The sequence below is a fragment of the Leptinotarsa decemlineata genome, unplaced genomic scaffold, assembly GCF_025532065.1.
Source record: "Leptinotarsa decemlineata unplaced genomic scaffold, Ldec_3_MD MMD2_tig00001393_RagTag_RagTag, whole genome shotgun sequence".
Lineage (NCBI taxonomy): Eukaryota > Metazoa > Arthropoda > Insecta > Coleoptera > Chrysomelidae > Leptinotarsa > Leptinotarsa decemlineata.
The window spans coordinates 4,183,057-4,196,459 of NW_027412562.1; the positions used below are offsets into that span (position 1 = coordinate 4,183,057).

Consider the following 13,403-nt stretch of genomic DNA (forward strand, 5'->3'; position numbering starts at 1 on the left):
TTGCAAATTTCAGTGTAGTTATTTAAGGTCGACTTGAAAAACAGATTCTGCTGACAATCTTCCAATCTAGGACAAAAATGAGAATTAACGATATTTTAGTGGAAAATTATTTCAGGATGCTGAAGTATTCGACATCAGGTAACTTCATTGTGAAGCACTAATAATAAAACAGTATAAAGTAAATAAATATAGTTTTAAAAAACACGCTTTTAAAGAACATCGAACTAAAAAGTTATTTTTTTTTCTTAATAAGCTTAAAACAATAACGAACGAAAAATACTAGTATTATTGTGAAAAAAGCGTGGGCACTTTGTGTCATATTTTTTTTAATATGAAGCGCCCGTGGATTTTTTCACAATAATACTAGTATTTTTCGTTCGTTTTTGTTTTAAGCTTATTAAAAAATATATATTTTTAACGTTTTAGTTCGATGTTCTTTAAAGCGTGTTTTAGAGTTTTCTTAAACTATAATTATTTTTCATTTTTTAGTCCGATTTATTGTCAAAAATAAATTATTTTTTTAAGTTCTAGTCACTAGTATTATAATTATTCAACAGACGGTGCACGAATGTAAAATTCCTCTCAAACAACATAATAAAGTTTGAGGTCTTAAATTCTATAGTAATACAGAGATGTAGTAAGTCTCCAACAGAGGGCGGACAGTTGTAAAATTTGTTTCGAAGTAAAGAGAAAATTAGCAGTAATCATTTCAAAAAACAATTCAGTCTTGATGTTTTGATTTGAAGTTTCATTCAAAATATTAATAGATTCAGAATATGTTTTCAGTGAATAATTTTATTTTTCAAATCAATCATTTGATTTGATATGTATGTCAAGCACTTTGATTCTAATTTTTCGATTTTTTGAAATATTTAAGTAACTGAATTTTTTAGGTGTACAATTTATGATAACGTTTTCATTGTTTAATGCATATTCTGGTTTGCTTTCAAATAAGGGAATTAGATTTTAAAATGTATCTTCCGTTGCGTTCAAAACTTTTTTCTGTACTGAATCACGGCTAATTGAAAATATTTAAATGTCTAAATATTTCATCTGTAGTACAACATTTCGCTAACACTTATAATTCTTAAAATCCATTTTTTATTTTGATTTTCTTTTGAACAACCTATCAAGGTTGCTACGTACAGCGCCATCTGCCCGCGAATAGATCAAGCAATAATATCGATAAGTCTGTCAATACAGATCCCGAGCTTGAGAGTTACAAACAAACATACATACATACATACATACAGGTGAAGCTAATATAAAGCGTGTAAAAATGAATGGCGTTATCATACTAGAACATAGTTATTCAACTCGAAATAGAGACATATTCATAATTTCATTCAAAACTAAATCGATAGGTCAAAGATCATATGAATACTGAAATCCGTCGTTTATTTATTCACAAACTCATCGAATAAATAATGAAGATTGATAATATTGAATTTGTACAGTGCTTTTCTTTAATGCCCCCCCTCTTTTATTTTTTGAACTCAAAAAATTTAAATTTGGGAAAATGAAATTAATGTATGAATACTTTATTTTGAAGTGAAATTGACAGATGAAACGTTCAAGATGGCGACTGGGCGCCATCTCGAACGTACACTACCGGTAGTTGTGAATTAGGATACACGTTTCCTTAAATATTTTCTATAGATGGACGTCTCTGAGAAAGTTTCACGAGCTCTTTCGGTCTCGTGAAAGTTACGCGTCGCACCGTAAATCAAAATCGCTTCAATTTTTTCTTTAAATGGACGAGAATTGATTATTTAAGAGATTATTGACGTGGTACCTTTCTACTAGTAAAACCGAAAACTAAATAAGAATATTCCAACTGAACAATGATGTTCATTGTCGTACTGACATTTTTTGTCGTTTTTTAAAAAAAAAATAACTTGCCAAACCTTATCGGGTTGTTGGAATTGTCATATGGCAGATAAAAAGGAATATTTCTAGAAATATCGATATTAATGTGTTTGTCTTCAGGAAATTATTAAATGTTCCGCCATTTTGTAGTAGGTAAAGATATTGACTTAATTTTCTAGGGTTGTGAAGTATTCGTCAGGAACTTCAAAATGAAATGTGTTCTATTTAATTTTTTTTCCAGATGGCGCCCTGTCGCCATCTTGAAAGTTTCATCTGTCAATTTCTCTTCAAAATAAAGTACTCATACAATAATTTCATTATCCCATATTTAAATTTTTGAGTCGTCCAGTTCAAAAAATAAAAGGGGGGGGGAAATTAAAGAAATGCACTGTATATTCAATTATATATACCACACAAGGAAATAGTTTCTTTTGTGGTTTCAAAATTTTTTCATATATCGCCAATCATTGAAAATTATTGTAGATTATATGATATTATTTTGAATAAATAATTAGTATATTTTCCCCGAACTGTAAGTTTGTTGGGCCCTGTCCCCAAACTTCAGACACTTTCGGGAAGGTACGTCAGCATTATCAACCAATGACCACTCCCCACACCGTAGGGTAAGTGATCATTGGGTCCGGAAATCATGTGACCTGAGCAAACGCAGTGAGCCAAGAATGACAGCCTTCTGCATTTGTCCTTCTAAGATTTCTACCTCTCTCGTCAACCGAATACCATATTTTCAAGCACTTCGATTAATTTCCTACCGGTATAACATTCGCCAATCAGAACCAGAAGAAAAGGCCTTCGTGGACTTCATCGAATCCTGAGCACTCAATTTTAATGCTGACAGAATTAACCGACTTGTGTTACGTTGGCAAAAGTGCACCGCTTATTTCGATTAAACTGAATACTGAGTTATTACAGTTTGGAATAGACTCATAAAAACGAAAAAAATTTTTGAAACGACCTAATGTAAGTGTTAAGATAAAATGAAAGTTTGGTATATGGTCCAGCAGTGTTAGCGTGCATTCAACACAAGAACGGAAGGTTGAACGTTGTACACGTGTACATAGGTTAGGTTAGGTCTAAAGTGAGTGGGTCTATTCCATCCTCCACCGCAACTCGCAAAGGTTTATTGTGGCTCATACTTATTTACACTCTACCAAATAAACCCAGATTCTTAACGAAGCCGATTAGTTTGCATGGTGAGTGGTCTCTCAGGTCAGATGGTAAGATTACGGCTCTGCCAAACTCTAAAAGCCTGATTCGGTCCCCAGCGGGGCAGGCACAATGTATATGCTTTGATGTTTCATTATTTTCCAAACAGAGGCGACACACACTGTCTTTCGACAGTTCTAGTCTCTGCATATGATGATTCAAATGACAGTGACCTGCAAGAAGGCCTGTTAGACATTGTAGTTTATCCTTACTGTAGTCCAAAAACTGTTTGGTATCAAGCTTTGATGGGCGAATAAACGCCTTGGAGTGAACCAATCCTGGAAGATTCTGCCAGAAGTCCATAAATCTTCTTGCCATCCAGGTGTTCACTCTTTATTTGGCAAAGCCTAAAGCGATGCCAATGACAGGTTCTGGTCCGATGAAGCTGCTTGCATTATCCTCCTTTGCAAAGGAGTCAACAGCCTCATTGCCTTCCAATGCAGTATGGCTAGGAATCCAGACCAGAGACCAGACCAGTCTTCCTCTGGAGGAGAGTCATTTTTGGCAATTTGTTACCAATTTGGACGTTGCTCGGTAGGAGCCAAGAGCTTCCAATGCCGCATATTTTTATTGACTTATGTATGAGGTTGGATTTCCGCTTAAAATACAGTCGCATAGGTTCCTAGGCAGGTAAATATCCTGCCTGTCCTGGGTCTGCGACTTAAAAACACCTGTACCAGAACCGGAAGGTGTTTTTGATCCATCTGTGAACCAACAGATTAATAATAATAATAATAATAATAATGTTTATTTGCATAATAAAATAAAATATTACAAAACCAATATAACACATGCAAAAAAACAAATAAATAGAAAAATCACAGAAGCAGTTCAAACTGCTTGTACGTGATATAATGACACATCCGGGTAAAGTCATATTTGGGTTTTTTGATAAGTCACATGTTAGGTAAATTTCACACTTCGGTAAATGACATAATCAGGAGGTACTCTTTTTTCATTTTTCATACTCATTTGGAATTTATGATATTACTGAAAATATTACGTTCCGTGTTGAGAATCCACTCAGTTGAAAAAAATTTGAATTTTCTAAATTTCTCAATATTCAGCATCTCATGAGGTATTTGCTTGTATATTCTGGGTGCCAGATAATTGACACTTCGTTGTCCGATCGTTTTGTCACATCGGGGTAAAAATAAAGAATAATTACTTCGTGTATTATGAGTATGTTCAAAAACTTGTAATGGATTTTTTTTATTTTTAATGAATAATAATATTTTCATACAGAAAAGTTGTCTGATATCCATGATTTTAGCTTCTTTATATAAAAGATCACTACTATAATCACGTGTCTTGCCAAATATTAGTTTAAGAATCCATTTCTGAACCACATTTACGTTTTCTGCAAAACAATCACTAACACCCCCCCATCCTAGAATTCCGTATGTAAGTTGTGACTGTATTAGTGAAAAAATATTCATTTTTAATTGTCCGATGTCCATAAATTCTTTAAGATATCTAAATTTCGGAAGAAACCCTCTTAATTTTTTGAGAAGTTGTTTCATATGTAAATCCCACTTCATATGTCGATCTATCGTGACACCAAGGTATTTCACCGATGTTGCTGTAGGGATTTGTTTGTTCAAACCTACTTTGAGAGGACCTAGGTTCGGTAATCCGCTAATATAAGATGTGAATGGTAAGTACCAAGTTTGTTTGTAGTTAACAGTCAATTTATTGAATTGGAACCATTCCGAAATTTTTGGAAAATCCTCTTCAACGGTTTGCTTCATATTTTGCCAAGTTGAAGAAGTGTACAAAATGGCAGTATCGTCGGCGAAACAGTTCGACCTGTGGTTTTCAAAGAAAACAGACTATTCATATAGATAGTGACATACAGTGTCAAAAGCCCTAGAGAGGTCTATGAATATTCCAATTATGGGTATTTTTTTATCTAGAGCATTATACACAACTGTAGTTAGTTTATAAATGGCATCCTCGGTTGATCTGCCTTCTCTAAAACCGTACTGAAATTCCGACAATAAGTTAAATTGCTTCAAAAACTTAGTCAGTCTAATTTTTATTAATCGTTTTGAAATTTTAGAAACATTAGACAGTAAAGAAATTGGTCTATAATTACTGATTTTTGATTTATCTCCATTTTTATATAAAGGTTTTATCAATCCATATTTCGAAACATCTGGAAAACACCCAGAGTCGAAACATTTGTTACACAAAAATTTTAGCGGAGAGCATATCTCATTCGCTACTTCTTTCAAAGTTTCTGATCGGATATTATCATATCCGGGTGACTTTCTTGGTTTTAATTTTTTTATTGTTTCAATAATTTCGAGCTCATTCGTAGGGTATAGGTACATTGTGTGTTCCAGATTGACAGATTCAACTCTATAATTTTGTAAATCTGGTATATCGTTTGCTAAGTTTTTTCCCAATTCGCTATAATGCTTGTTGAAACTATCGGCAATCTCCATTTTCTCTGTGATGATAGACCCATCATCTAATTCTATTTTGTCAATAATTTTTTTTTGTTCATTCTCCCCACACACGTTCTTAATGAACTGCCAAATAGCTTTGGAGTTATTTTTACTCTTTTGAATTTGTTGTAAATAGAATGTTTTCTTAGCTACCTTGACGATTTTGTTGTGCTTATTTCTGTATGATACAGATAGGAAATAAGACAGGATTGTATCCTCCTCCCGGAGGATCCAGTCCTATCTAATCGGGAACAGTACTTTATAAGGCAGTTCGTAGTTGACAGTTGGAGGCATAAAGTCAGAGGTCATTTCCAGAATACTGTGACTTCTAGTGTCAACCAACAGTTTGTTGGTTGACACTGTAGATAAATAAATATCTGTTATTTGTACTAAAAGTGGTACTGGTTAGACCTCACCGCAGACAAAAAGCTAAGTTAGGTTCATAAAAACTTGGCTTGAAAGCTCTAAGTTGCAAGAGTGGAGGGGCTAACTTCAACTTTTGTTAGGATGCATATAAAATTTACGAATTAAGAGGGCTTAAGATCTAAGCCAAGCTTAATACTTTACGGAGAATAGGGACATAAATTGAAATAATATGTAATAAATTATATTATTATATCTCTAAGGGATTAGAATATGTTGTGAGGTTCTTGTATAATGATTTCTCTAGATAAGAAAAATATTTTTGGGGTATCCCAGAAAATAATGTGTATTTGGCGACTGATTCAGAATTTGCAAAGTGGAGATTTTTTACAAAGTTTTCATCAAGGTATATGTTGACGACTATTATTCCGTATGGTTTTTTTCAAAATGTATTTGATGTGTATTCAACTTGTTGATTCTATTTTAATATCTCATCAATGTAGAATCCAAATAATTTTACATCTTTCGCAAAATTCCGCGTCTTGTGGCACTGATATGGTGGTATTTTGGTGTTATCCTTATCTTTTTTTTTCAGGATAATTCAAGACCCCGCTAGTCAAAGACTGACATGGTACAAACCACCTCTTACAGTTCTTGTGATAAAAAAAGTTCGTGATGCTAATGTATATCTGCCTTTTGTTCAACTTGTCCACTGGCTCATACAGGTAAGTTGGTCGAAAAAATTAAGTAGATTAAACGGAAAAACTAGTGTGACGTCACTTCTCGGCGAGAGGGAGCTATTATTTTTTCAACCGGAAAGAGACCGTTCTGCTGTTAGAAGTTGTATTGCCTTTTTTATAATATGCTCTCGAAAAATAAATATCATAGTCCGGTCAATTTAGACCTGAAAACAGTAATGAAATAACGAAAGTTGCGACAGAGCTAACTTTTGATGAAGACCTTTATTTTACCATAAAAATAAAAATTTTAAAGTCCCAATCTGTCCCATGAGCGCTTCAAAAGTTATTCGAGGTCAAAGGTCAAAACTTCAGGTTTTTTGAGTTTTTCTCGAAAACCGTAAGTTTTATTTAAAAAAATACCTCAGACCAAAGTTGTAGATCTCAAAATTCTCTACCAAAATGGTTACTATATTTTTTTCTGTATCACCGTTCCTGAGATATCGCAATTGTAAAAGTCACGTTCTATGTAATATGCACCTGTAATATGCACCTCGACGCGTTTTTTAAACGTGGTTTTCCCAGTAGGCCTATTCCACGAATCATTATTACGAAATTTTTAGTTACAATACTTATTTAACTGCATGAAGATTATTCGGGTTGATAATTTTTATGGAGTGTAATTGTCAGTTTGATTTCTTTTGATACTTTAATCTGATTCATACTCGTCATAGTTGACTTCAACAATCATGTCTTCTGTGATTTATTCTTCGTCTTCCTCTTCTTGCCGGATGTTCATAAATTGTTCAAATACTAATGTATCAGTTGTCTCTTAATCAGCATCACATGAATCGTCCTCTGTTATACTCAACTCAACATTTGAACAAGAGTGACCTTGGCAATTGGTACACGCAGGTGAACACTGTAACCCTACTTTTCTACAGCCACATTTGGCACTACAACCTTTCTTGCAATTGCAAAAAATTGTGTTAAAGAAGTTTTCAGGAGTAGGGGGGAGCAAAGTTTTATGTGATTCCAGAGTATTATTTATTAATTTCCAACCCCAGTCTTCAGGGTTGAGTTTATTTCCTTGCCATGTCTGAACTTGATAATTAATATACCCGATACAAGTGTTGAATAGCAGATGCCGATGTTGGAGGAAGACAAGATATTTGTACTTGCTTCTTGTTTCGGGTATTTTTGACAATGGTTAAATATCTGTACTTATCAATGCAATCTACTTTTTTTGGAGCTCCATAAATAGCAAGAAGAAATCTATTTCCTTTTGTAATAATGGTCTGAGGTGGAGAATCAATGTCCGTAAAGACTTTCGCACAGTCAATTAAATCAAATAATGTAAAAATGAATTTTTGCCCCTTCTGTACATTGCCGATGTAGTATCACAACCGGTTATCGTATGTAAAAATAAAATATATTTTGGGCATTTTGGATAAGCTGATAAACTTTTTGAAGAATATATTTCTGTTCGCTATTGAGCCTTTCCAGGTGTCACAAAGTAAATAGTTTTATCAATTGGAGTCCTTCCGGTAAGTAGAACCAACAAACCAACATCTTCACCCACTACAATTGTTGTGTTTGTTGCATTAAATTTTTCTATAGCTGTTCCAATTATGAGAACATCTGCGTCATTTTGAGCTTGTTTAAACGTCAATTTGTCACTTAACATGGAAATGAAACGAGATTTATTATTAATGTTAGCTAAGAATTGTTGTTGGTTTATTGTTGTTGTTGGTCATAAATTCATCGAATCTTATGTCGGAACTCGGGGATGTTTCAGTAGTTCGACGACATTGTTCAGCAGCTTTGATTTTTTTTGTTGCGTCACTATAGCCATCAAATACTACCGTCACTGAATAACCGTAATGTCTACGCAAATAGCCATATGTTATATTCAAGGCCATACGGGTAGAGGGGATTTTCGAAGGGACTGACGGTCCTCTCTTTGCTCTGTAGAGTAGGGAGGGTGAGTGTAAGCCCACGCACTTAGGTCACATGTGACCCATTGTACATCCTCCCGAGGAGTTGTCCTCCTAGGTCATCGTTCATCCTGTCCTTTCCAGGAAGGTGGACAGGTCGCTGGGAGACATATCCTTTATATCGGCAGGTGTAGGCCAAGACTCGCCAAACACACACTCTCTTATTGACGATAACTCCGGGCACTCGCACAGGACATGCCTGACAGTCTCATCTTCCTGTTCACACATCGTGCATAGAGGTGTGTCCACTAGCCCCATATCATGTAGGTGTTTCCTTAGCTGACAGTGGCCAGTCAGAAATCCTACTGTGAGGCGTAGATTTTTCCTGGTCATCGCCAGATATTTCTTCGGCGCCAGCTTCCCAGGGTCGCCCAAGGTGATCCTGGCAAGATTACATCCTTTGATTTCATCCCATCTCTTTAGAGATTGAGCATGGGTGTAACTTTTGACTAGTTCCGCAATTGTCGAAGTCATCAGGCCGTGGGTGCCACTTGGTCCTAAAATTCTTAGTCCAGCCGCTTCCTTGGCTAAAGAGTCGGCAATGCGATTACCTTTACTCCTGTCGTGCCCTTCAACCCACCTCAGAATAATGTTATTATCTACCGAGGCTTTGGCTAAATCTTGGTGGCACTCTAGTGCTAGCCCTGAAGTAACACGGTGCCTGTTCAAGGCTAATAGTGCTTGTCTGCTATCAGTGCAGATTGTTAAGTTTTTGCCAGAAATTCTTTTCTTGATTATTTCTTTTGTGGCGATTGAGATACCAGCCAGTTCTGTTTGGACCACGCTGGTATTTCTTCCCATTCCCCACTTAATCCTTAGGCTTAGTGATCTGGAGTACACTCCACATCCTGAGGTTTTTGAGCCATCTGTATAAATCCTTATTGCATTTGTAACATCTGACTCTGTGTTCTGCTTAATTTGTATTTTGTAGGGTTTATTAAACACAAACCTGGGTTCAATTGCATCACTTGTTGCCTGCAGCAGAGGTTGCGCAGTAAGCGCTTCCCGCCATAGGCCCAACCTCAATCGACCCATTCCTACTTCTAGGTTTACGCCAGCCGTGTGCAATCGTACCATGGCCATTAACGCAACCTCCTTAACGTACAGGTCCAGAGGCGTCAGACCCGTGATTAATTCCATTGCCGCGGTTGGTGTTGTTCTCATGGCTCCTGTGATGTTTAAACAAGCCAGTCGCTGTATTTGATATAATTTTTGGATGGCCGTTGCTTGTAGAACTTTCAGTCCCCATGTAATGGCTCTATACGTTAACATAGGTCTTATTATTGCAGTGTAGATCCAGGCGACTACACGGGGTGAAAGACCCCTTGCGCGTCCCACTGTCTTCCGACATTGCTCATAAGCCACGTATGCTCTTTTTGCTCTACTCTGTTGATGAGAGTTCCATGTTAGCTTCTTGTCGAGGATAATACCAAGGTATTTCACCTCTTCAGAGAAGTTTAGTTGGTTTTTGAAGATTTCGGGAGGTTTTAAGCCCGTTAAACTTCTTTTCCTGGTGAAAAGGACCATCTCAGTCTTCTTGGGATTGATCGACAGTGAGTATTCCTTACACCACTGACGGTCCTTTAAATGTAGATTTTCTGAATATAATATAAAGTATATACATAAAAGAAACACAAACAGGCATTTTTACTTGCTTAAGAACTGAGTGTGTATATACGTGGCTAATGTGCATATTACATAGAACGTGACTTTTACAATTGCGATATCTCAGGAACGGTGATACTTACAGAAAAAAATCATAAAAACCATTTTGTAGAGAATTTTCAGATCTACAACTTTGATCTTTGGTATTTTTTTGATAAAACTTACGGTTTTCGAGAAAAAATCAAAAATCCTGAAATTTTGACCTTTGACCTCGAATAACTTTTGAGGCGCTCATGGGACAGATTGGGACCTTCAATTTTTTTATTTTTTATGGTAAAATGAAGGTCTTCACCAAAATTTAGCTCTGTCGCAATTTTCGTTAATTCAATATTGTATAATGACCGGACTATCATAATTTCAATAAAAAATGTATTCGAAAGCCACTTCTGTTCATCCCTTTAAATGATCAAAATATTCACCATTCACTTCCTAACTATAATTAAGTATCGAATAATATACACTTTCACGGCCGTAGATAACTACTATTTCCAAACTCCTAACTACTATTTCCGTCCAGTACGGAAAAAGTAGTTAATGCGTTGGATACAACAGGAACAAGAACCAGAGCACCAGCTCGATTATTGCGATCGTTACCACATCGCTTTTGAAAATGTCTACCGCAGCAGTAGACGAAACGTCAGGCATAAAACCTGCACACCTTGGCCAGAAAACCCGGAAATAGCCTTCATATAATGAGACATTCATTTCTGGAGAGTGAACTTGAATTGTATAACGTTTACTTTCAATTTCACGAATTCCTACAAAAAGCTCAAAACGTCATATCAGGTGATCTAGCAGGCCATTCAAAGGGGCACGTCTTCCTATTCATCGGTTCATATAATACACTGCTTCCAGACTCTTGAAAGCATCTAAAAACGTAGTTATAGATTTGGAAAGCTGAATATACTTGAAAGTGTATAATCATAAAATTATAGCAAAGCGCTTTCGACTTTTGTCATCATCAGTGCTCACTTGTCAGGCTACAGGAAGTATTAAAATAAGTACATAGCACATTTGTAATATTTGTTGACTTATACAGTGCTAGTCAAAAGTCCCCTCCCCCCCTCGTATCTTTGGAACGGGTATACTTATAATAATGAAATTTGGAGGGTGGAAATAAACGGATGTAGGCTTCTTAACTGGTCATAACAGGTGACGCAATAGTCATAAATGACGTCACAAGGCCACTGTGACCAAAAATTTTAAATGGGACCCTATGGCAAGTGACAGCTCGTTTGAAAGGTATTGAAAATACCTATTCAGTCATACCAATTTTGTTTGGGTTTCGGCTGATTTTGATTGATAAATTGAAGAAATACGAAAATTATTGTTTGGCATTTAATTAATAAAGATTTTAAAGTACGCCTCTGGTTCATTGTCAAAAAGGTTGACGTGTTTGAATTATCTACTTGTCAAAAGTGTTTATACCTTGAAAATTTACCTAAGCTATTGTTTAACGAGACGTTTAAGTGTTTACATAGGCAAAATGGTACGTACTGTAGCCGACAAAGTAGCAGCTATCTTAATAATTGGTGAATGTAGAAACAATTTCCATGCAGCGGAACGACTGTTTAATGAGTGGTACCCCGATCGCCCTATATCGAGGGTTTATTTGAGGGAGCTTCTTCGGAAGTTTGAAGCATCAGGTAGTGTTCAAGATGCCAAACGATCTGGTCGACCAACAATTAGTGATGACAAAAAAATTGACATACTTGGAGAAATGGTAGTGAACCCTACTTCTTCCACAGCCCAAGTTGCATCTATCTGTGAAGTCAGTCAAAGGACAGTACATAGGGTGTTGGCTAAAAACAAATTTCATCCATACAAATTAAAAATGGTGCACCAACTTTCAGATGATGACCCCGACCGAAGACTAGAATTCTGTGAAACTATGTCCGATAAAATGAACCAACAACCAGGCTACATACAGACAATTTGTTTTAGTGACGAAAGTACTTTCTTTCTCAATGAAAATGTTAACACTCAAAATGTGAGGTATTGGAGTGACACAAATCCTCACATCTTTCGTGAAAAACATACTCAATTTCCAGAAAAAGTAAATGTTTGGGCAGGTATTTTGGGAAACCACATAGTTGGGCCTCTTTTTCTCAATGCTAACTTAACCGGTGAATTGTATCTGGAGATGTTACAAACTGATATTGAGGCGTTAATTCTTGAAATTCTAGAAGATAATCCAGATGAATTCGACAACTTGGAAATAACGTTTCAACAAGATGGTGCTCCTGCACACTACTACGGTGCAGTAAGACGTTACCTAGATGAAGAATATCGTGGTAGATGGATTGGACGACGAGGTTCGATCGAATGGCCAGCTCGGTCACCGGACCTTACACCATTAGATTTTTTTCTATGGGGGTACTTGAAATCTAAGGTTTACGCTACAGCACCTGACAGTATTGCCATTCTGAAACAACGAATTGTTGAAGAATGTAGGGCAATTTCCGCTGACACACTGGGACGAGTACGACAAGAGTTTAGCAATAGGATGCATTACTGCCAGGAAGTAGATGGAGCACATTTTGAACACTTATTATAAGAACTGGTTCTTAAATCTTCATTAATTAAATGCGAAACTATAATTTTCGTATTTCTTCAATTTATCAATCAAAATCAGCCGAAACCCAAACAAAATTGGTATGACTGAATAGGTATTTTCAATACCTTTCAAACGAGCTGTCACTTGCCATAGGGTCCCATTTAAAATTTTTGGTCACAGTGGCCTTGTGACGTCATTTATGACTATTGCGTCACCTGTTATGACCAGTTAAGAAGCCTACATCCGTTTATTTCCACACTCCAAATTTCATTATTATAAGTATACTCGTTCAAAAGATACGAGGGGGGGGAGGGGACTTTTGACTAGCACTGTATAAAACAAAATAGGGTGATAGCCAAGAGAATACATTTTTGGATTGAATCCATGTGGTTTCATAAAATACTTTGGCTGAACCACATGGCTTCAGTCCAAAAATGTATTTTCTTGGCTATCAGCCTATATAAGTCAAATATTACAAATGTGCTATGTACTTATTTTGATACTTCCTGTAGCCTGACAAGTGAGCACTGATGATGAAGAAAGTCGAAAGTGTTTTCTATAATTTTATGATTATACACTTTCATACAAAAACCTCTTC

The 13,403-nt window shown here is 36.1% G+C and overlaps 1 protein-coding gene across 4 annotated transcripts in view; it reads left to right on the top strand.

Moving 5' to 3' along the window:
* LOC111513033 (NAD kinase) overlaps positions 1 to 13,403 on the top strand; it is a 109,044-nt gene that overhangs the window by 79,857 nt on the left and 15,784 nt on the right. For all 4 annotated transcript variants that reach the window (XM_074175837.1, XM_074175836.1, XM_074175839.1 and 1 more), the window contains one exon: positions 6,505 to 6,634. In XM_074175837.1, the coding sequence (XP_074031938.1) occupies positions 6,505 to 6,634 (130 nt within the window). The remainder of the gene's footprint in view (positions 1 to 6,504; positions 6,635 to 13,403) is intronic.